The sequence below is a fragment of the Trachurus trachurus genome (genome assembly GCF_905171665.1).
Source record: "Trachurus trachurus genome assembly, chromosome: 8".
Classification (NCBI taxonomy): domain Eukaryota; kingdom Metazoa; phylum Chordata; class Actinopteri; order Carangiformes; family Carangidae; genus Trachurus; species Trachurus trachurus.
Genome location: NC_139905.1, coordinates 30,119,957 through 30,143,090, shown reverse-complemented (window position 1 = coordinate 30,143,090; position 23,134 = coordinate 30,119,957). Strand labels below are relative to the sequence as shown.

Here is a 23,134-nt window from a genome sequence, read left to right as displayed (position 1 = left end):
CAACGGCTCGCGACCATAGACTGTAAAGCAGCTCGCGACTGGTCGACTGGACAAAGTCTGTCGACGCTATTTCACGGATGCTAGAAACGCATCAAACACATTAGCGCATGTTCACCCCCCCCCCCCCCCCCCCCCCCCTCCCCCACCGTCCCAACTTATCCCACAACTTATCCCGCTGCTTTTAAGCCTCTTGCTCTTGACATGAACACAGAGACCAGAAACATCACCAAAGCAGTTGGCTAATCGCCTAAATTAACTGTGTAAACCAACATTGGTGTTAGTTTCTTGTTTTTTTTTAAATAATAGTTGCCAGTTGTCAAGTGCAAGTTTTTTTTCCTCTAGAATTAATGAATGGCATTATAACACTCCTAATGCACTTGTTTTATTTTATATTCAATTTTTTTTTCTACTTTTATAACACAAGACAGATTTTAGTTTTACACATCAATTAGTGTCTGTGTTGTACCGAAACAGTACTGAACCGTGACCCCTGAACCGAGGTACGTACCGAACCGTGACTTATGTGTACTGTTACACCCCTACAAAAAACAATCAGATATCTATGGTACATGACTGGAATCCTTACGACACACCACTGAACTCATATAGTGTACAGTATAAACAGTATAAACTTTGTGTTTTTGCATGTAATCACTCACCTCAGATAGCCTAACGGCGTGTTCACACCGGGCGCGAGTAAAATATTTGTTTGCCCGCTGGAATATTTGTTTTTACTGAATATTTTGCTTGAGTTCAATATTTTGAACTCGCGTGAACAGGCGAATTTCGCGTGTTCGCGTCATTCGCGTTGCGCCGTTCGCGCCGCCGGCACAAATTTGCGTCCATTCACGTCTGTACGCAAATAATTTGCCTCGCGCCCAGTGTGAATACGCCGTTAACTCTGAAACATCCTGGAAAGACATTACTATCCGATCGCAGAGCGCCTGCTCTCCCCGCCACAGAAACAAACACTTTTTCCTTGTTGTGGTGATTTCTTACAAAAATAAACGGTCGAACAGTGCAGTGGTAATGTCCAAAATATCTCCGACCGTTTATTTTAGGTTAGCGTTGTTGCTATCGCTAGCGCCGTCTAGCCATGGTCTAACTCCGGTTTGCCTGCATCAATTTTAGTCGCGTTTTGCTCCCCCCAACACTGGGTGACCAACGATTTAGTGGTCAAAAATGGCCGGAATTCTCCTTTAATGAAGATGCATATTATATATTATTACGTAAGTGATGTGCACAAACCAGTGTTCTATTGTTGTTCTTACTCCTCATGTCTCCCCCCTCAGTATCTCGGTTACTTCGGCGATGCCAAAATGCGCTACCAGCGTCTCTACGTGAAGTTCCTGGAGAACGTCAACAAGAAGGATTATGTCAGAGTGTGTTCTCGAAAGCCGTGGCACCGAGCAGGACTGACTCTGAGGTAAGACCCAGGTCCAGTTCTCTGCTCGCCGCTCAGAGCCGGATGGAGATCAGGTAACTAAACAGCTTCTCTGTGTGTCTGACAGGAGGCAGTCGCTGCCCAAACAGCTGCCCTCCATCCACAACCAAACCCCCCCACGGGTGGACAGAGACGACAAGGACAGACAGAGAGAGAGGGAGCACAGGGAGAAGGAGGAGAGAGAGCAGAAAGAGAAAGAGAGACAGGAGAGGGAGCAGAGAGAGAGGGACCGCAAAGAAAGAGAGAGGATGGAGAGGGAAAAGGAGGACAGAGAGAGAAAGGAGAGTGAGCGAAGAGACAAGGAGAAAGAAATGGAGTGGGAGAAAGAGAGGGAGAGTGAAAGGAGGGAGAAGGAGCTGAAAGAGAGGGAAAGGAGGGAAAGAGAGCAGAAAGAGAGGGAAAAGAGAGAAAGAGAGCAAAAAGAGAGGGAGCTCAAAGAGAGGGAGAGAAAAAATAGGGAGCAAAGAGAGAAACAGGAAATTGAGAGGAAAGAAAAAGAGAGACAGGAAAACGAGAGACAAGAAAGAGAAAGGAAAGAGAGAGAGAAACAGGAGAGGGAGCGAAAAGAAAGAGAGAGACAGGAAATTGAAAGGAAAGAAAAGGAGAAACAGGAAAGAGAAAGGAAAGAGAGGGAGAGACAGGAGAGAGAGTGGAAAGAAAGAGAGAAACAGGAGAGGGAACGGAAAGAGAGGGAACAGAAACAAAGGGAGAAACAGGAGAGAGAACAGAGGGAGAAAGAAAGAAAGGAGAGGGAGCAAAGTGAGAGGGAGAAACAAGAGAGGGAGAGAAGAGAAAAGGAGAGGGAAAAGAGGGAGAGGGAGCGGAGAGAGAAGCAGAGGGAAAGAGAGCAGAGGGAGAGCGAGAAAGAGAGGGAGCAGAAAGAAAACGAGGGGAGAGAGAGGGAGAAGAGGGAGAGAGAGGAGCGAGAGAGGCGCGGGGACACGATGGAGCTGGCGAGGCTGAAGGAGAAGAGGATGGAGCAGCCGTCCAGAGCCAAGACGTCCAAGGACAAAGCTGAGCCTCCTCCCAAGAAGAGGAAGAAGTGGCTGAAGGAGGTTCCCTCCTCTTCCTCCGAGTCCGACTCCTCTCCCAGTGATGACGAAGGTCAGCGGCTGTGTGTGTTTGTGTGTGTGTGTGTGTGTGTGTGTGTGTCTGTACACACTTACGAGTAGGAATCTTACGATTACTTGTTTTCTTAATTTATCGTGGTATTAAAAGGGATAGTTCACCCAAAATTTAAATTTCACTCATTATCTACTCCCCCTCTGTGGACTAAGGGCTGGGAGAAGTTTCAGAGTCCTCCGTGGCTTCTCTGAGTTACAGGGGGTCTCGGCGTAGCAGTGCATGTAGTCCAGTGACAATGCCCCCCAAAAATTGAGATACCCCTACCGGAGGTAGAACAAAATCTAACAATGTTTTTCCTCATCTCCAAGGTCTCCCATATATGAAATGGATTCTTAGGTTAAAATATTTTACTGCAAACATTGTTAAATTGATACATATTGTCATACACCCCAAACTTAAAAAAGAACAAAAATACAGCCTGGTCGTATGGGAGTTAAGACACATAAACTCATGTAGATTAATAACACAAGCTCTGACAGCTTTGAAACTTGACATAATTGTGGCCAGGAAGTTCCTTTACCTATTAGAAAAAACTGGATGTGAATATCTTGATGTGTGTAACATATAGAGACCTATAAACACTTGCCTTAAATAAGCGGACATGCAAAAAAAGAATATCTATGCAGAATATTCTCATTTACTTTGTAGTTGCTCAGCCAGGGATTGTCATAGAAACACATATGATGGCTTGTTTGAAAGATGGATTTGTGCAGAATCCAGTGATACCGAATATGTGAATATAGCATGCATAGTCAGCATAATACATCACCAAATGTATGAGGTGTCCCAAATGAAAGAAAGTGAAACATTAACATAATCAAGTCTCCACAGCCCATTATCAATGGTGTCAAGAATATTGACCAGTTCAATCTTACTGCAACCTAAGCAAGTAACTTTGGGTAAGTGCTACTCTTTTTTTATAATACATTAAATAATATCATATTTCATGATGACACCTTATATAGTTCATATGGAAACAAATATCCAGTAGAATCAGTTTAAATTGAAATAGAACACCTAAAAAATAGGCCCACTTGAATTTATTTTTAGTCAAGTCATTACTGCATAATGGAAAATAATTCTGATGTTGAGCCGCCCATTGCCATTTGCCATGAAGTCAAGAGTGGATGCTGAATTAGATCGACTCGAGAAGACTGGTGCGGTGAGTGGGCTGCGCCAGTGGTGCCTGTAGTGAAAAGAGACAACATAACTCGGCTGTGTGCCGATTATAAATTAACAGTAAATCAGGCTGCCACCACAGAGACCTATCCCTTGCCTCGAATTGAGGAGCTGATGGCGGGACTGTGTTTTCAAAGATCGATCTTGCCTCACCATATCAGCAGGTCCTTCTAGAAGATGAGACAAAGAAACTACTGACCATCAATACACATCAAGGGTTATTTGTGTACAATAGACTGGCTTTTGGTGTTGGTTCAGCACCTTCCATTTTCCAAAGGATTATGGAAAATCTAATGAAAGATCTGGATGTTGTTGTCTATTGGGATGATTTGTTAGTTACAGGAAAAACCGAACAAGATCATCTGAAAAAGCTGCAAAAGGTGCTACAGAGACTCCAAGAGAGAGGCTTGAGAGTCAAGAAAACCAAATGTGAGTTTGGTAAATGCAGATTGAATACTTGGGACATGTTTTGAACAGCCAGGGCATTCATCCATCTTCAGACAAGATAAAAGCAATCAAGGACGCACCAGCACCATCCTGTGGGAAAGAGCTGAGAGAATTTTTGGGGTTAGTGAATTAATATGACGATTTATGAATAACCAAAGCACTGTACTAGCTCCACTCCATAGGCTGTTAAAGTATGACGAGGCATGGGTGTGGAAGAAACCAGAGCAAAAGGCTTTTGAGTAGTGCAAGAAGTTGCTAACAAGTGACAAGATTTTCCTGCACTATGCTTCTAACCTACCCCTCACTCTGGCTTCTGACTCCTCGGCTTATGGTATAGGAGCTGTCATTCAGCATGAGAGGCCAACAGGAGAAACCCGTCCCATTGCTTAGGCGTCACGGACGCTATCCCCTGCTGAGAACAAAATTCTCAGATTGAAATAGAAGGACTGGCATTGATTTTTGGAGTCAAAAAGTTCCATCAATATTTATGGGGAAGGAAATTCAAATTGAATTAGGGTTAAAATTCAGACTGTTCGCAACATACTGTATGGTCATCCGGAGCATGTTGTAACTGACAACGGAACGCAGTTCAAGAACTTCATGCATCAGAATGGAATTCTGCACTCTACTCCTGCTTCTAATGGTCTCGCAGAGCGATATGTGCAGACATTTAAGAGTGGAATTAATAAGCTTTCTCAGACTACACTCGACGTTGAAGACAAGATCTCTGTGTTTCTGATGCAGTATTGCTGTACCCCAAACTGCACCACTGGTCAGTCGCCTGCGGACTTGGTCCTAAACAGACATATGCAAACTCACCTGGACCTGATGCATTCTGACACTGCAGTCACAGTTCGCAGAAAGCAGTACATGCAGAAGTTATATCATGACCAGCGGGCAGTGAGCAGATCTTTCTCTTTGCAAAATACGGCAGGGGGGGGGGGGGGGGGGGGGTGGATTCCTGGAGTGATAGAGCACCAAACAGGACCAGTGTCCTACAAAGTGCAAGAGACAGACACAGACATAACATACAGGAGACATGGGGATCAGTTGAGATCCCATGTCACAACTGATGGACTCATTTTGGCTACTGACTGTACAACCTCTAATACTGACACGTCCACACAGCCAAGTGTGCTCCAAGACAACGTGTCAGCCGGTGCTGATCTTCTGCATATGGACAGTGTAGAGGTGCCAGCAGCATCTCCAATGCTGCGCCGCTCAGTCAGAGAAAGGAAGCTGCCTGAGCGCGATGTGCAGATTGTTCTTTACAAGCAGGTTGACACTTGGACTAAGTTGGTCAATATGATAATAATGTAACTATTGTTTTCAGTTCAGTATAGCTTTGTTATTATGCCTAGCTTAAAAAGGTACAGAATTAAAAAAAAAAAAAAAAAAAAAGCAAGACAAGGGAGTTTGTTAAATTAACTTAGAGACATTTGTATGAGTTTGTATGGTAATACAAGGCACTGATATTTTAAGTCATGGTGTAACAAAAGTGTACTTTCATTTAAAAGGGGGTGAGGGGATGATGTATCAGATTTTGAGTTTTGTATTCTGTGTGACCGTTGTGCCGTTGTTATCAGTGTACCAAGGAATGCTGGGATATGTGTGTGAAGTTCTGGTTTTGCACGAGCTGAGTAAAGGTGCCATGTGCAGTAAGAGTCACTGCGTCCTGTGCGTTATTAGGGAAATACACAACACTAACACTATTATTTTCCATTATGCAGTAATGTCTTGACCAAAGATAAATTCAAGTGGGTGTATACAGTATATATTTAAGGTGTTCTATTTCAATTTAAACTGATTCTACTGGATATTTGTTTCCATATGAACTATATAAAGTGTCATCATGAAATATGATATTATTTAGGGGGCGGCAGTGGCTCAGGCGGTAGAGCGGGTCGTCCAATAATCAGAGGGTTGGCGGTTCGAATCCCGCTCTCTCCCAGTCTCTGTCGTAGTGTAGGGCAAGACACCTAACCCAACTTGCCTCGTGTGCATGCGTATGAATGATCGTGGTGGTCGGAGGGGCCGTTTGGCGCGAAATGGCAGCCACGCTTCCGTCAGTCTGCCCCAGGGCAGCTGTGGCTACACACGTAGTTTACCACCACCGGTGTGAATGTGTATGAATGAATAATGGTTACTGTACGCGCTTTGGGTATCGGGTAACGGTAGAAAAGCGCTATATAAATGTAATCCATTATTATTTAATGTATTATAAAAAAGAGTAGCACTTACCCAAAGTTACTTACTTAGGTTGTAGTAAGACTGAACTGGTCAATATTCTTGACACCATTGATAATGGGCTGTGGAGACTTGATTATGTTAATGTTTCACTTTCTTTCATTTGGGACACCTCATACATTTGGTGATGTATTATGCTGACTATGCATGCTATAGTCACATATTTGGTATCACTGGATTCTGCACAACTCCATCTTTCAAACAAGCCATCATATGTGTTTCTATGACAATCCCTGGCTGAGCAACTACAAAGTAAATGAGAATATTCTGCATAGATATTATTTTTTTGTATGTCCGCTTATTTAAGGCAAGTGTTTATAGGTCTCTATATGTTACACACATCAAGATATTCACATCCTTTTTTTCTAATAGGTAAAGGAACTCCCTGGCCACAATTATGTCAAGTTTCAAAGCTGTCAGAGCTTGTGTTATTAATCTACATGAGTTTATGTGTCTTAACTCCCATACGGGCAGCCTGTATTTTTGTTCTTTTTTAAGTTTGGGGTGTATGACAATATGTATCAATTTAACAATGTTTGCAGTAAAATATTTAAACCTAAGAATCCATTTCATATATGGGAGACCTTGGAGATGAGGAAAAACATTGTTAGATTTTGTTCTACCTCCGGTAGGGGTATCTCAAAAACTAAAGCCCTTTTTGACAGTTTGTCACTAGCCTAATGTCCATATAACGGTTGAGAATGGATACCAACTGTCTTCGTAACAAAAAGACACACCAAAAAATATCCAAATACCTCCATGCTGCTAGTATGTAATGTCCGTCTTGTATTGAAGCCCCGAAATGCGGAATTGTTCCGAAAAAAATTAAATAAGTCTATATTTCAAGCTTGTTTTGTAGAGGAAGCTTCTTGAAGCTCCTCTTCCCGGTTCGTCAAATTTGGACGAACTGGTGATAATGAGTGAAATTTAAATTTTGAGTGAACTATCCCTTAAAGGGATAGTTCACCCAAAATTCAAATTTCACTCATTATCTACTCACCCTCATGTCAACTAAGAGCTGTGAGAATTTTCAGAGTCCTCCGTTCCTTCTCTGAGTTACGGGGGGGTCTGCGCAGCAGTATTTGTCCATATAATGGTTGTGAATGGACACCAGAGCTCTTCGTCCAAAAAGACACACCAAAAAACATCCAAATACCTCCATACTGCTCGTCTGTAATGTCCCTCTTGTATTGAAGCCCCGACATGAGAAATTGTTCCGAAAAAAATTAAATAAGTCTATATTTTAAGCTTGTTTGTAGCGGAAGCTCCCAGTGTCTCAGTTCACTGCTCTGCCTGTGTAAGTGCAAATCTCACGTGATTTGCACTGACCGGCGGAACAATTTCTCATGTCGGGGCTTCAATACAAGAGGGACATTACAGACGAGCAGTATGGAGGTATTTGGATGTTTTTTGGTGTGTCTTTTTGGACGAAGAGCTCTGGTGTCCATTCACAACCATTATATGGACAAATACTGCTGCGCAGACCCCCCCGTAACTCAGAGAAGGAACGGAGGACTCTGAAAATTCTCACAGCTCTTAGTTGACATGAGGGTGAGTAGATAATGAGTGAAATTTGAATTTTGGGTGAACTATCCCTTTAAAACGCCACAGTTAAAGGGATAGTTCACCCAAAATTCAAATTTCACTCATTATCTACTCACCCTCATGTCAACTAATAGCTGTGAGAATTTTCAGAGTCCTCCGTTCCTTCTCTGAGTTACGGGGGGGTCTGCGCAGCAGTATTTGTCCATATAATGGTTGTGAATGGACACCACGTTTCTTCGTCCAAAATGACACACCAAAAAACATCCAAATACCTCCATACTGCTCGTCTGTAATGTCCCTCTTGTATTGAAGCCCCGACATGAGAAATTGTTCCGAAAAAAATTAAATAAGTCTATATTTTAAGCTTGTTTGTAGCGGAAGCTCCCAGTGTCTCAGTTCACTGCTCTGCCTGTGTCAGTGCAAATCTCACGTGATTCGCACTGACCGGCGGAACAATTTCTCATGTCGGGGCTTCAATACAAGAGGGACATTACAGACGAGCAGTATGGAGGTATTTGGATGTTTTTTGGTGTGTCTTTTTGGACGAAGAAACGTGGTGTCCATTCACAACCATTATATGGACAAATACTGCTGCGCAGACCCCCCCGTAACTCAGAGAAGGAACGGAGGACTCTGAAAATTCTCACAGCTCTTAGTTGACATGAGGGTGAGTAGATAATGAGTGAAATTTGAATTTTGGGTGAACTATCCCTTTAATTCATCGTAAAGATTCCTATTACCATTACTTTCCCAAAAAGTTGATGTTGGAACTAGGGTGGGAGAAAAAATCGATTCACATAAGTATTGCGATATTTTTTTTGACGATTTTTAAATCGATTTTTTTTTTTGTTTAGAATTTTTTTATATATATATATATTGTGCAATGTGCATTTGTTCGCCTTTTTTACATACAGAGAGTCGTTTTGAAAAGGGTTTAAGTTCACTTTATAATGGAGTTAATAATTTATAGGCTCCTACAGTATTTGTGTGCAGATAAATGTTAAAATGTAGAAGTTTACCTCAGTCTATATAATATCTCATTTTGTCAGAAAGGTTTCAGAAGCCTGTTTTTTCTATACTCTTTTATTTTTGCCTCTTTTATGCAGTCCAGGCTTTTGAAAAGAGAGTAAACATACAGTATTGCTGCTGAATAAATCTTAAAAACTGACTTACATGTGATGTGTATTTTTGGGGGAAATATGGTTCCTAGAATAGTCTGTAGGCAATCATAATCATTCAACTGTTTCACTGGTGTTAAAAATGCAGACTAAAAATCTAGAAAATCTGCAATATAGTAGAATCGCAATTTGAATCTAATCGGCATCCAAAAAATTGTAGAAGAATCGAATAGGGAGAAAAGCATATCGTCCCAGCCCTAGTTGGAACCATATCGGCAGATGTGCGCCAAAATAAAGGTACATACAGTAACATTGAATTGGTAGGAATTTAAATGTTAGCTTGTCATTTGTAATTTAAAAAAACAAAAAACAAAACAAAAAACGATTGAAATAAATGTAAACATTTGGTATAAATAACAATTTATGACCTGAATATTTCAAACACTTCTTCTGGGTGATTAATAATTGGTCACATTTTATATGACATAATAAAATTGAAATATTTTGTGTAAACAATGAATAATGTAATTATATATTGACTATATTAGATTTTTCACATTCATAGTGTTGTGAAATTAATAAATGCATAATAATAGTGATAATCGTAATACCGTGATTATTTCTCGGACAATAATTGTACCAAGACAATGTATAATGGTGACTTCCCTACTTACGAGCCATGGACCGGTGTGAGTGTGGGTCTGAGTGCAGCCTCTCTGTGTTGCAGGGCCGGTCCGAGGTGGAGTCAACAGCAGAGCCATGAGGGAGATGTTCAGGAGCTACGTGGAGATGTTGGTCAGCACAGCGCTGGACCCTGACATGATCCAGGCCCTGGAGGACACCGATGGTGAGCACAGAGCAACCGCTGCACAGTTACAGAGACTTGAATATTGTTTTTATACCTTACAGTCACCCTGGTTATCTCTATCAGATGTCACAGATTCTTGAAAGGGATAGTTCAACATTTTGGCCCATTGCCACAATCCCTATAGTTTTAGGAGTAGGTTACTTTTAATTGTAATTGTGCAAGCTATTTTTAGAACAGCAGAGCAGACGGAACGTTACGAGACAGAGTTGTTTTAGAGGTAAATGCAGGGACTGCTTGCCAAAAACTGCCCCTGAAACGAACATGCATCAGCGGTTTTGCATGAATTTACCTCTAAAACAACTCTTGTCTGTCTGGTAACGTTCTGTTATTATCTCATAGCGTGGTGAATGTGCAGGTCACAACTTGTCCACCAGAGCGTTTTGGAGTTGTTGGATTGTGTATTTGATGAGTTTGATGAGGAAAAATCAAGAAATCCCATGAGCCTCTGTAGCGTAGCTCTGAGCAGCTAGCGGCTCTGCTCCGCCGTTCTAAAAATATCTTGCACCGACAATTAAAGGTAACGAACCTACTGCTACGACTATAGGGATTATGGCAATGGGTCAATTTGCCAAAAATGTTGAACTATCCCTTTAAACTTCCTACAGTTAATCAGTGACAGTGAAGATAAAAACTGATGCCATGGTGAAGTAATCTGTTCAGTGTGATGGATGCTGTGTTGTATAGTCTGTTCAGTGCACAGTAACTGTGCTGTTACCTGGTCACCATCTTGTAGGGTCCAACTGTCACATGGTTTCTGCTGCTGTATGCAGACAGCATCCCACTGTACCTGTCACTCAGATGGACCATCAGTCTCTGCATTGAACCTGGACCTGGACTCGGTCATTCAGCCTGAGGAATGTGGACTAGCATCACCATCACTGCACACAAGCCTAACAAGTCTAACTATCTCTTACCATGCACTTTCATGCACTTCAGCCCATCTTCTTGCACTTATTGATCAGTTGTAGTTAGGGGTGTGACGAGATCTCGTGCCACGACGATATTTCTCGTCGCGTTAAAAATCTGTCTTGCGAGATTTTGTTTTTATTTTTATTTTTTTTATGTTAAAACAATGTAAAACAAGGTTTCCACTACCAGTTACCATTACTTTGCACCCCTTTCCACTACACAGTTATAACGATTAGTCAAACACTGGGGGGGGTCGCTAAAACTAGGCCTACTTAAAAAAATCCTAGAGGAAACACTGCACATAATATTGTTTGCACTTGAAAAAAAGAAAGGAATATTTAATTTTATTTATTTGATTTAAGCTTTTATAAATTTTAGTTTTAGTTTCAATTTGTGGAAGAAGAAGTTAAAAGCGCATGCTTACATCATGCATGTAAAGAGTTATAATAAAACATTTCAAAATGCATGTGCAACTCGGTTAAATAAAAGTCTGTTGGTCCAGTCATATAGTATTTTGTCATTGTAGTTTTCTTAAAATCTCTTCTCGTCTCGTTCTCGTGAGATGAGTGTATCGTCACACCCCTAGTTGTAGTACTTAGAGCCAACTAAAGCTGCACTGGAGGAACAGTAACTACTGTGAAAAGCCACTTGTCATCCATGGAAGACTGGAGGACACCTGGGAGAGACAAGAGGACACCAGGAGGGGCTGGTCCAGAAGTGGGTGGTTAGTCAGCCTATCCACAGGCTTCCCAAACAGAAGTATTCTCACTGACTGTGAAGAAAGACAAGAGAAACAACCTGAACGGCAACAAAGGGAAGAGAGGCGGTCACCAGCAGAGCCAAGTAATGAAGGCAATACTCCAGATTATGATTTACATCAGCGTCCCTTCAAACACACAGCCAGAGGGCCTGAGTGGGCACAAGCTGAACATGTTTGTAACATGTAACATGATGTAATCTGCAGTGCAGACAAAGGCTGAGGAAGCTACAGTTATACCCCTTTCCCACTGGCCAAAAAACCCGTTTAAACCCGCTAACAATCGGCTTTTGGTGGCAGTGGGAAAGGCGCACTGAGCCGCGTTGACCCGCGTCGACGCGGGTCAAACGACTCGGCAAGCGACGCGGGTTAAAATCACCTTTAATCGGCTCGGCTCCGAACGGCTTGCAGTGGGAACGCCAGACCCGCGTCAACCCGCTAATTTACGTGATGACACTGAACGTTACGTGACGCTACGTCATCGCGCCGGTGGCGTCTCATATCACGTACCAAAACAAAGCTCTGCTCCGCTCTGCTCTCATCCGAGACTGGGATCAAAAGATCAGAGAACACTGACCAAAAACGATAGAAAAAAAGAAAAGAAAAGAAGCGACAGTCTGTTTAACTGATGTGTTGTGCCGCGGACGTCCGTCATCCGGCCGCAGCAGACTCTCTGTCCTCCGCGGTCCTGGTGCTCCAGGTCAGCCAGCCAGAGAGTCTGCCTCGGCGGACGGACACTCCGCGGCGGGCGGCTGTGGCATGGCACTGTGTGTGTCTCTTGCACCGCGGATGAGAGCGGGGCGACTGGTTTATGCTCTGTCTGATCCCTCAGCGGGGGGTCAGACTCGGCTCATTTTGGTCAATGGGAAAGGGGCCAAATGCCGATTGCTAGCGGGTCGACCCGCGTTTAAAAAACCCGCGTCGACCCGCTAATTTTAGTGGGAAAACGGCTTTAGTCAGGCAGCAGCCCTGACACAGACAGGACTCACAGAGGAACTCTTCCACAGCAGATAGCAGCTGCATGGAGGAGGAGGAGGAGGAGGAAAGAGGACATAGAAACCATGCAAGAGATTGTCAAGCTCTGGTGAGGAAACAGAGGGAGTGAGAAAAAGGAAAGAGAAGGAGGAGTGGAGTGAGTCTTCATGGACCACCTCTAGTAGGGCCGCATTCATGACAGAGGCGTTGCAACAGGGCAGGCAGCCAAGGCAATTGCCGAGGGCCCTGAGCTGGAAGGGGGCCCCCAGGGGCACTGGCTGTGTACATTAACCCAGTATCATATATAAAAATGTCAAAGCAAGAAAAAACTACAAGCCAGCGAATGATTATGTACATTCACTGAGCAATTATTATAAAGATAAAATATATATTTTTCGCTAGAAATGTAATCAAAAGGCATTTTTATGCAGAAACTACATCTAAATATTGATTTTTCCACAAAAAATTATAGAAATATTTGCTATGTTTTTTGCTCTCACGGCCGGAAACTTGAGGGTCACGTGACTTGGACGCAAAACAATACAAAAAAAAAATAGTCCGAAAAAATGAATGTCATACGACTTAAGAGCTGCCAAGGTACGTTTTATATGAGACTGAGTTGGCATAGTATGCAGAATTGAATCATCAATAGTTTGGGATTTTTGGATCCATTAACAGTTAATGTTTATGGTCCCGGTTGGGGGTGGGGGCCCTCCAAGTTACCTCTTGCCTGGGGCCTCCAGAGTGTCTAGAGACGCCCCTGATTCATGATCTTACCCTACAGGAAGAACTCGAGCAGTGCATCATGGGCAAATGCTCAGACACAACCAGAGGTACTCCACTTAGCTCCAGGGAAAACAAGGGGGCTCGCACCATGCCCACCACCCCCAGTATCTCACCTCAGAGCTGGCACAAGAGGGCAGCAGAGGGCTTTAAATCCCCTGACAAGGTCGGACCAGTTCTACAAAGCGGAGGTGATTCTAGTGAGTTGTGACATTGTTGCTCCACTCATGGAAAGATGGAGACAGGAGGAGAAATTGGAACGGACAAACTCTAAGAAGAGAAATGTGGTTATGTGTATTATTTTTTTCTCACTCTTTAAGAAAAGAATGATAACTGCAGATTTTTTGATCACTTTTGGAGGCAATGTAGTCCCAGAAAGGATTTTATACAGTTTGTCTTACCATGAGAGGAAATATCAGAGAGACCACCCTGCACAGAGATACGGACGTAGCGCTACAACCTGCGGGCCGTGACCTGGGGAGTCAAACATGTGCAAAGTGTGAAGAAGATCATGATGTCCTGCAACAAGGGAGTACCAACTGAAACTGTGGGAAGCCATATTGGCCTCAGACAAACACAACACTGAACACTGTCACATGATCATAGAGGATATGATGTCACTGACAGGAGACCAGAGACACGTACTTTTATCAGGATTTAAATAGGACATATTATGGAAATATAACTTTTTGAAGGCTCTTTAACATATATTTGGCAAGCAGTGGTTCATTTGCATTTAAAGGAACAGGCTCTGAAAGCAGCCGTTCTGAACAGGGCTGTTTAGAGAGGATGAAAAGAGCTGTGATGTTTGATCCTTGGGGGATTTTGACCACAGCATGTCACAGACATGTCTTTAAGACACCTGGGAACTTTTTAATTTGTGGAAAGGGGACATAATATGTCTCCTTTAAATCACAGATTTCTCAACAACAACATAGTATTTAAAGGGACAACAAGGAGTTTTGGAAAAGAGAAGCGTTCTCACACCACATTTATGAGCCTCCGCGCACTGTGAAATTCTTTGACCGGTGCAAGACAGACTCATGTTTTCATTCATCAAGAGTTAAAGTCAGAGGTTGGAAGACGATCACATACCGTCGTAGTCCCGACCATAAACGGCGATTCGGCGGCGTTATTCTCATGACTCGCCAAGAAACCGAAAGTAAAGAAACACTGGTCGGCTCGCCCAGCATTTCCGCCACCACTAATAATAACAAAATAACGATAGAGACAAAACCATATATTTATCGAAAATGGGCCCATTAACAAGTGTGGGTAACGTAGATTCATCCACATTAATATGAGACTTTTTATTGTCGCGGAATTTTTCCGATGGAGAAACTCCTCGTTGTGCCTTTAACATATATTTGGCAAGCAGTGGTTCATTTGCATTTAAAGGGACAGGCAGTGAAAGCAGCCGTTCTGAACAGGGCTGTTTTGAGAGGATGAAAAGAGCTGTGATGTTTGATTCTTGGGGTATTTTGACCACAACATGTTACAGACATGTCTTTAAGACACCTGGGAACTATTTTTATTTGTGGAAAGGGGGCAGAATATGTCTCCTTTAAATCACTGTTTTAACTGTTCAGACATGGGAAAGTTACACATGATAAGAGAGAAACGCCTCAGATACAAAGAAGTGTGATCGCAACAGAGAAAACAGGTGGCAGGAGAGTCAGGTTCTCCTCCAGCGGAACACAACGGATCTCCATTTCTAGCCATTTGGAAAGAGCGTCCATGAGCATGAGAGAGTGAACTGTTGAGATGAAGAGGTGTCGCAGCCATTTATTACAGTTTAGCTGTTCTAAATGTGAGAGCACCTTTCACTGCTGTTGTGTGAAAGCCCTTCAAGCTGCTCACGCTGCTGCCGTGACAGTGACTGATATGAGAGTAAATGAGCTTTCTGCTGTACTTGACCTCCTCAGACGAGCTGTACCTCCCGCCCATGAGGAAAATCGACAGCCTGCTGAGTGAACAGAAGAAGAGGTTGTTGAGGAGAGTCAACATGAGCGCTCAGCACCAGGTACCCTGCCCTTCCTCCACTCAGACTACAGTTTATTTACCCCATTGCTTTTCCACTGTACGTGAACTTCAACTGAGTTACCCGTAGGGTTGCAAAAGGGTGGAAAATTTCCAGTAAATTTCCGGAATATTTCCAGAAACTTTCCATGGGAAGTTAAACTGGGGAATTTTAGAAATATTCCAAATTGGAAACTTTCCTTGGGAATTATGGGAATTTATGGGAATTATTGGGAATTTATGGGAATTAACTGGAAATTGGGGGTAATTTAAACAAACTGTATCATATCCAAACATAAATGCAAATATTTTGTTTTGTCATAAGCAGACATCCATGCAAAATAATACAATTAAAAAACATTTCAACTGATTTATTTGTGAGTAGAACTTTATCAACTTTTCATTCTTGTATGAACAATCAATTCTTTTACCCAATTCTTTTAGCCAATATTATGCTACAATATATTTCCCCCAACTATATTTAAGTTCCCTGTTAAGAGCCAACCTTAAATTTGGTAAATTTCGGATTTTTTCCCGTTTATTCCCATACTGTATATTCCCGTTGGAAAGTTTCCAACTTTGAAAATTCCCGGAATTTTGAGACCCTAGTTACCCGTGTCTCATGCCTCTGTCTTCGTTCTGCCTCCTCTCTCCAGGAAGCTTTACACATATTCCCCAAAATGACGGCCGACCCACTGGACTCCGGAGCCGTCAAAATCCATCTCGGTGGGGACGGCTACAACCGCAAGACTCTCAGCCGGGTCAAGAGGAGTATTCCCAAGCAACAGGTCAGAGGGCATGGATATGATGACATCACACTCTCTACATCAGTGGTTCTCAAACTTTTTTTTACATGAATGACCCCTAAATTGACACAAATCAGACCACGGACCCCCATTGGACAGAATTTTGAAGCAAATACACAAATATTTGTTATGAGACTGAAGAACATTACTTTTTTAGTCAATGTATGTTCCAATTAGGGCCAATGGCAGGAATCTTTGGAAATATTGTAGGGAAATTTCTGGAAAACAGAAAATCCTAGAAGAAACTGGTAAAACTTCTTAAAAAAAAAGTAAAATAAATAAAACAATCTATAAAAAGTGGTCAAATTTCTAATTATATATTTATATATAAAAGTTAAAAATAATAATAATAAAAAAAAAACTTTAAAAATTCTAGAAAAAAGTTGGGGACCCCCTTGAACCTTCTCAAGGACCCCTGGGGGTCCCCAAACCCCACTTTGAAAACCACTGCTCTACATGACCTCACACTAAATAAAACCTGGTCTGCACAGATTCACCAAAAACATACACCACAAAAAACACAGATGTGACCACCAAATGGATTTCCCCTTTGGGGATTAATAAAGTCATTTGTATCATATCGTATTATATCGTGTCTTTTCTGGTCAAATTGAATCGTAGGCAACTGGACTTGTATTTGTCTGGGAAGACGTTTCGTTTTTAACCTCTGTGGGAGTGGCCACCAGAGTACTCTGGTGACCACTCCCACAGAGGTCTAGGTACGAACTGATGAAGCCTCTTGGATAAGAGGCGAAACGACTTCCCAGACAAATACAAGTCCAGTTGCCTACGATTCAATTTGACCAGAAAAGAACGATGACCTGGATGAATGAGAAAATCCATAGACATATCGTGTCATATCTACATACGTTTGCTCAACCCCCAACACTCTAGGTCTGTGTACCTGTCAGTCAAAGCACATGGTGCTGGTAACATAATGCAGGAGGTTTTTTCTTTTTCTTTTCTTTTCTTTTTTTTTTTTTATACAAAAGATTGATATAGACTGGCAGAGTTAAGAGAAGACCTAGCAGAGACCACAGTCAGGTCAGGTTAGGACACCACTCCTTTGACAAGTCCAGCTGAGGTTAGAGCTCTTTAGTAGTTATTTACTATTTAAAATGCCCTCTAATATCCTAGTATAATGTTAGAATGATTTCTTATTCAGGTTGTTACAGTTGCTGTGGTTGTCAGTGGGGTGGGGGGACTCCCTGTCATAAGATAAGATAGGATAAGAAAACCTTTATTGTCCGTTTGTACAGAAATTAGTGTTGCACAGCAGCTGCACAATCCTCACACATGTGACCAATGTGACAAATGTTAGAATAAAGTTCCTCGGTCGTTGTGTCTCTCATCTCAGGATCTGAAGATTTCCATCGAGACCTGTCGGATCTACAGTCTGTATCATTCCCTGCACCACTACAAGTACCACACCTTCCTGCACTGCAAGAAGGAGGTAAGGATGGCCTCACTAGGCCACCGCTATGTACACCTGCTACATTCACCATGACAGTCATCCGGCTGTTGATTGGCTCACACCTGTCCAGACACCAGTACTAAAAAGTAAGTTCCACAAACCCAGGATAACTTCTCATTATCTGGCTTAACTGAACCTAACATTGTCTGTCCTGGCTCAATTAACCCTGGGTTTCATTTGAAAGAGTTATTTATTATATTATATATTCACATGGGCATTAACATAAATTAATCCCTGGCTGTTTGAATTACATTTATCTCATATAATGCATAGATCTCTGCTTTTGATGTGATATGCAGCAGCCTGGCTCCATACAGCATCCTGGCATCTGGCGTATGGAGTCAGGCTGCATCTGACAGCTCAGTGTAACGTAGGCTACGGCCGACGGCCTTTATTTATAAATCCCTCAGTTTATTTTTACACATTAGCGACCAAGCTCATCGTTCATTAGTTCATCTCTATCTTCCTCGCTGCGCTGTCGGACCTGGTTCTCTGTCACCGTTGCGCTGTAGTGCTTCACTTTCATTCTCTGCTCCGTGTCCGGAGCCCGTTCGGGACCGGAGACGGATCAGAGACCCAGGTCCGACAGTGCAATTTGTCCCTCTCTTAAGCAGAGGATGAGGTCAGCTTCACTCCAGTCAGTCTTAACATGCAGACAGTCCACAAAGTTGAAAGAGTTTCTGATCATATCGTTGTCAGTTTTTTTATTTTTTTATTTAGGGATGGCCTTTATTTGTTGGTGTAAACAATTGCTATTATAAAATAACTTCAAATCAAATCTTTAATCATTGATAAGTGTGCGTCTCTCCCCCGACTCTCCCAACAAAAATCCCGCCCCCTTCTCAGAAAATAGTTCCGACGTCCATGGACATAGCGCTGCTGCAGATGTTGCGCACGGCACGCAGTAGCTTTATTTATTATTGCTGTTGATAGCGTAAACTGTATTCTTTTGCCCTAATACTGATACAAATACTGTGTAATAATTTGATACAAAATGTCAGTTTGGGATTTCGGAACGCATATTTGAATGATACATATACATAATGCCTATGGGCTAAAAGAAAATGAACAAAAAAACCCCGCAGCTATTTCCCGGGATTCCCGGGAAATGGGTCGTCTTATCCCGGGATCTGATTCATGTTATTTTCGGGAAAAATATTAAACCCTATTTCTGATCTATACAGATATCTATTGATCTTTATTCTTGATCACTCATATCATAAGCTGTCAGTCCGACCCTCTGAAGGTGACGTGCTCTGCAACAGGTTAAGAGTTGGGTTTTGTACCTCGTAAGAAGTGAAGCACCGCTGAAGGGCTGAAGACTCCTGCTGTGTTGCAAGGTCAAGACAAAACTTTACATCAGCTGCCAAACACTTAATCATATCATAAAGCCCGAATTAGACACAATCTGTAGACTAATATTGACATGATTTATCATTCTGGTATTCAGTTTGCTGCAAATGCATTTTTCAGTATACACCACTGCCTTATGTATTATGTGGTCAAATGATCCTTGATTCTCTCTTTTTTTTTTTTATTCATCGACAAAAGAAAAAGGAAGGAAGAAAGAAAAACAAAAACAATTATATACAAAAAGCAAAATAACAGAAGTCCAGGATGAAAGGGAGCAGGAAGAAGCAAACTTCCCCTTAAAAAAAAAAAAGGAATCATTTTTCAAGGTAAACAATGTAGGTATCAAAACAAAAAAAATGGCTGCAGACCAGCTAACAGCTCACAATCCTGGTAAATTCATAAGTCACAGCCAAATGTTGCCATGCAAAGAGTTTATATCATACATTAACATCCACTTTTACTCCTACATATCCATATATGGTAACACTTTAGATTAGGGAACACATATTCACCATTAACTAGGTGCTTATTAATATATAAGTAGCTTACTGTACTAGCTCCGTATTAACACCTTATTCTACATAGCCTTATTCTACCTCTATTACACCATGAATTAAGATTTTTCCTGATATTAACTCCTAATTATCACTTATTCATTGTAAATTAATGCATTGTTGTTTCTGAATAATGATGTGAATAACCAGTGGGTTATTGGGGCCTTGTACAGGGGCAGTAGCACAAGAAGAGTAATTCTTCCTTTATCACTCTGAATTAGTTGAATTGAAGTAGTATAGCATTAATGCATTAATTTACAATGAATAAGCGATAATTAGGAGTTAATATCAGGAAAAATCTTCATTCATGGTGTAATAGAGGTAGAATAAGGCTATGTAGAATAATACGTGCTTAAAGGGATAGTTCACCCAAAATTCAAATTTCACTCATTATCTACTCACCCTCATGTCGACTAAGAGCTGTGAGAATTTTCAGAGTCCTCCGTCCCTTCTCTGAGTTACGGGGGGTTCCGTGCAGCAGTATTTGTCCATATAATGGTTGTCAATGGATACCACTTTTCTTCGTCCAAAAAGACACACCAAAAAACATCCAAATACCTCCATAGTGCTCGTCTGTAATGTCCCTCTTGTATTGAAGCCCCGACATGAGAAATTGTTCCGTCGGTCAGTGCAAATCACGCGAGATTTACACGGACACAGGAAGAGCAGTGAACTGAGACACTGGGAGCTTCCGCTACAAACAAGCTTAAAATATAGACTTATTTAATTTTTTTCGGAACAATTTCTCATGTCGGGGCTTCAATACAAGAGGGACATTACAGACGAGCAGCATGGAGGTATTTGGATGTTTTCTGGTGTGTCTTTTTGGATGAAGAAAAGTGGTATCCATTCACAACCATTATATGGACAAATACTGCTGCGCGGACCCGCCCGTAACTCAGAGAAGGCACGGAGGACTCTGAAAATTCTCACAGCTCTTAGTTGACATGAGGGTGAGTAGATACTGAGTGAAATTTGAATTTTGGGTGAACTATCCCTTTAATAAATACTAACAAGGTGCTAGTAAGCTACTTATATGCATATTAATAAGAACCTAGTTATATTATATATAAATATAATATTTGATCTGGATTCTTTGGTTTCCTTGTTCAGCATCCTCGTCCTCTCTGCATATAACATACATTGGTCTTGGATACTGAACCTCTACTTAATTCAGTTATTGCAGCCAAACACAGTCCACGTCCTTCTTCTCACACCAGAGTAAACACTTCTAAATCCAACATGTCCAGATCACGTTGCTTGGTAAAACACAGCTGAAATGAGAGAACTAAACCTGACCCGTTGTTTCCCCATCAGACCGACAGCATCGAGCAGGCGGCCGAGGACCCGGGCCAGGAGGAGGTGGTGCAGCAGTGCATGGCCAACCAGGGCTGGCTGGAGAGTCTCTTTAACTCCTTTATGGAACTGCTGAGCCTCAGCGCCAAGGCCTGAAGGAGGAGGACCACAGCCCCTGACCCCCCCCTAACCTCCCCACCCTACCCCTCCCCTGACTCACACATCCACCTGCGGCGCTGGACGAGGGTGGAGAAGAAAAAGAGTCCCGACTACAGAGACCATGTGGATGCTGGGAGACGACGCTCCAGCATGAACAGCCACTGTGGGTTTGTTAAACTTTGAAAAAGTGTTTGTTTTCTTATTGAATCCATGTTAAAAGTTCCTCTGATTTCAAGACGGAGCCTCGTGAACTATGTGAATGTGATGGATTTTTCCTCAGACCTCCAGGTCAGTGTTACAGAAGAGACTTTGTCAACACCTGCAGAATACTAACACACACACACACACACACAAACACGCACACACTCACTCACTCGCACATACACACACACACAAACACACGTCGCCCACACTCGCACTACACACTTATGCGCTGTCTATACGTATGTATTGATAACTATGGTTTGTATAATTTATACAAGGACATTTTTAAAATGACTGTCTTCAGACCAGATTGTTTGCTGTTATTATTTTTTTGAAAAATGCTTTAAAGGGGTGAACATGAAATGACCCGAGACGACAGGTGAGACGAGACCGGAGCAGAAGTGAGACGGAGGTTCGGGCTCAGGACTATGTGATAGTCTCCTGGTTCCCGCCTGCCTCACTCACTCAGACTGAGATGTATTTAAACTAAAGCTGTGTTCTGTTCTGTTCGTTCTTCAAAAGACAAGAGGAGATCTCATGGCTGTAAAGAGGAGGGAGGGGAAAAAATAAAAGCTCGGCTTCCTGAGAGGAAGTGTGAGGAGAAACGATTCCAAAAGCATCAATGTCAGTGTTTAATGTGAGTCATTTTTATCTGTTTGTTGTGGACTGATATTTCCTATGATTTGATGTGTACATATTGTACAGTTACTTCATTCTCTAGTTCCCAGTTGCTCTTCTGTACATGAAAATTCCTGTATTTGACATAATGAAATAAAACTGTTCAAATGACAAACGTGATGATGAATAAACAACCTTGTGCTAGAGTCATTTCACTTAAGCGTGAGAATACGTAAGGACGCAGATGTGCACGTTTTTACAGCATTGCATCTGGAGGCTGAACCTTTATCACTCCACAACCCGAATGGACAGAGCCAGAACAATGTGGAGAAGAGGAGGGGGAGGTGTGCTACACAAGCAGCAAAGAGACAAGCCTCTAGTGAAGGTCTGGGACAGAGAGAGGAAGTCCTTTTACTACAAGACTACTATGGAGAGGAACACCAGTGAGCTGTCTCTGTTGGGAGTTGTAAATCTGAATCAGAAGTCCTGAAGGTCTGTGATGGGTTTTTTGATTTTTTTTTTTAAACACATCTTTATTGGTTTTTGTATTCATACAACAACAGCCAACACTTTAAACATATGGCAGTAATGAAAATATTAATAATACAGAAAAGGTAAATAAATTAAATCCTAATAAAATAAATAATTAAAAAAGATAAATTAAACCAACAAATTACTGAGCAATAAGTAATAAATACATAAATAAAAACAATAATCTAAAATAATAATAATAATAATAATCAATTAATATTAATAATAATATTCTTCATATAGGTTACATCGTACACTCCCACCAACACGTTAAATATTTTTTTATTATCTCATTCTCCCATTGCCTCCTCCTTATCTCCACCTTTCAACTGTTCCAGAAATATCTTCCAAATGTCGGGTTTTTGGATGTTATTCCTCCTGTGTGTTGCAGCCATCTTGTTTTCAAGTTTTCCCTCACTCTCCTGGACGTGGTAGCTCAGTAATAACATCCTTTGGGAATTTCCTCATATTTACTACAAACATGAACCTGGACTCAAGGATGAACCAGGGTTATTATAGTCAACTAGAACTAAGACTAAACTAAAAACTAACAGTGCAAAAATTATTTAGTAATTCTTGTTTTCCCCCAAACAATGTAAAACTAAAGTGAATGTCAGATAGCATCAGCTTAGTTTTAGTTTTCTTAGAGATGCCTAAAGTTGCAGGAAGAATATGCCACAGCTCAATATGGGACGACTTGCAGTACGACCCACAGGTAGAAAA

The 23,134-nt window shown here is 41.8% G+C and overlaps 1 protein-coding gene across 1 annotated transcript in view; it reads left to right on the top strand.

Annotated features, from left to right (window-relative positions):
- prr12b (proline rich 12b) overlaps window positions 1-21,055 on the top strand; it is a gene marked incomplete at both ends in the record, with an annotated part of 58,872 nt that extends 37,817 nt beyond the window's left edge. The window contains 8 exons of the mRNA XM_083977743.1: window positions 1,293-1,426; window positions 1,512-1,782; window positions 2,086-2,548; window positions 9,833-9,952; window positions 15,323-15,420; window positions 16,073-16,204; window positions 17,580-17,675; window positions 20,921-21,055. Of these exons, the coding sequence (XP_083833869.1) occupies window positions 1,293-1,426; window positions 1,512-1,782; window positions 2,086-2,548; window positions 9,833-9,952; window positions 15,323-15,420; window positions 16,073-16,204; window positions 17,580-17,675; window positions 20,921-21,055 (1,449 nt within the window). The remainder of the gene's footprint in view (window positions 1-1,292; window positions 1,427-1,511; window positions 1,783-2,085; window positions 2,549-9,832; window positions 9,953-15,322; window positions 15,421-16,072; window positions 16,205-17,579; window positions 17,676-20,920) is intronic.
- Window positions 21,056-23,134: the final 2,079 nt, after the last annotated feature.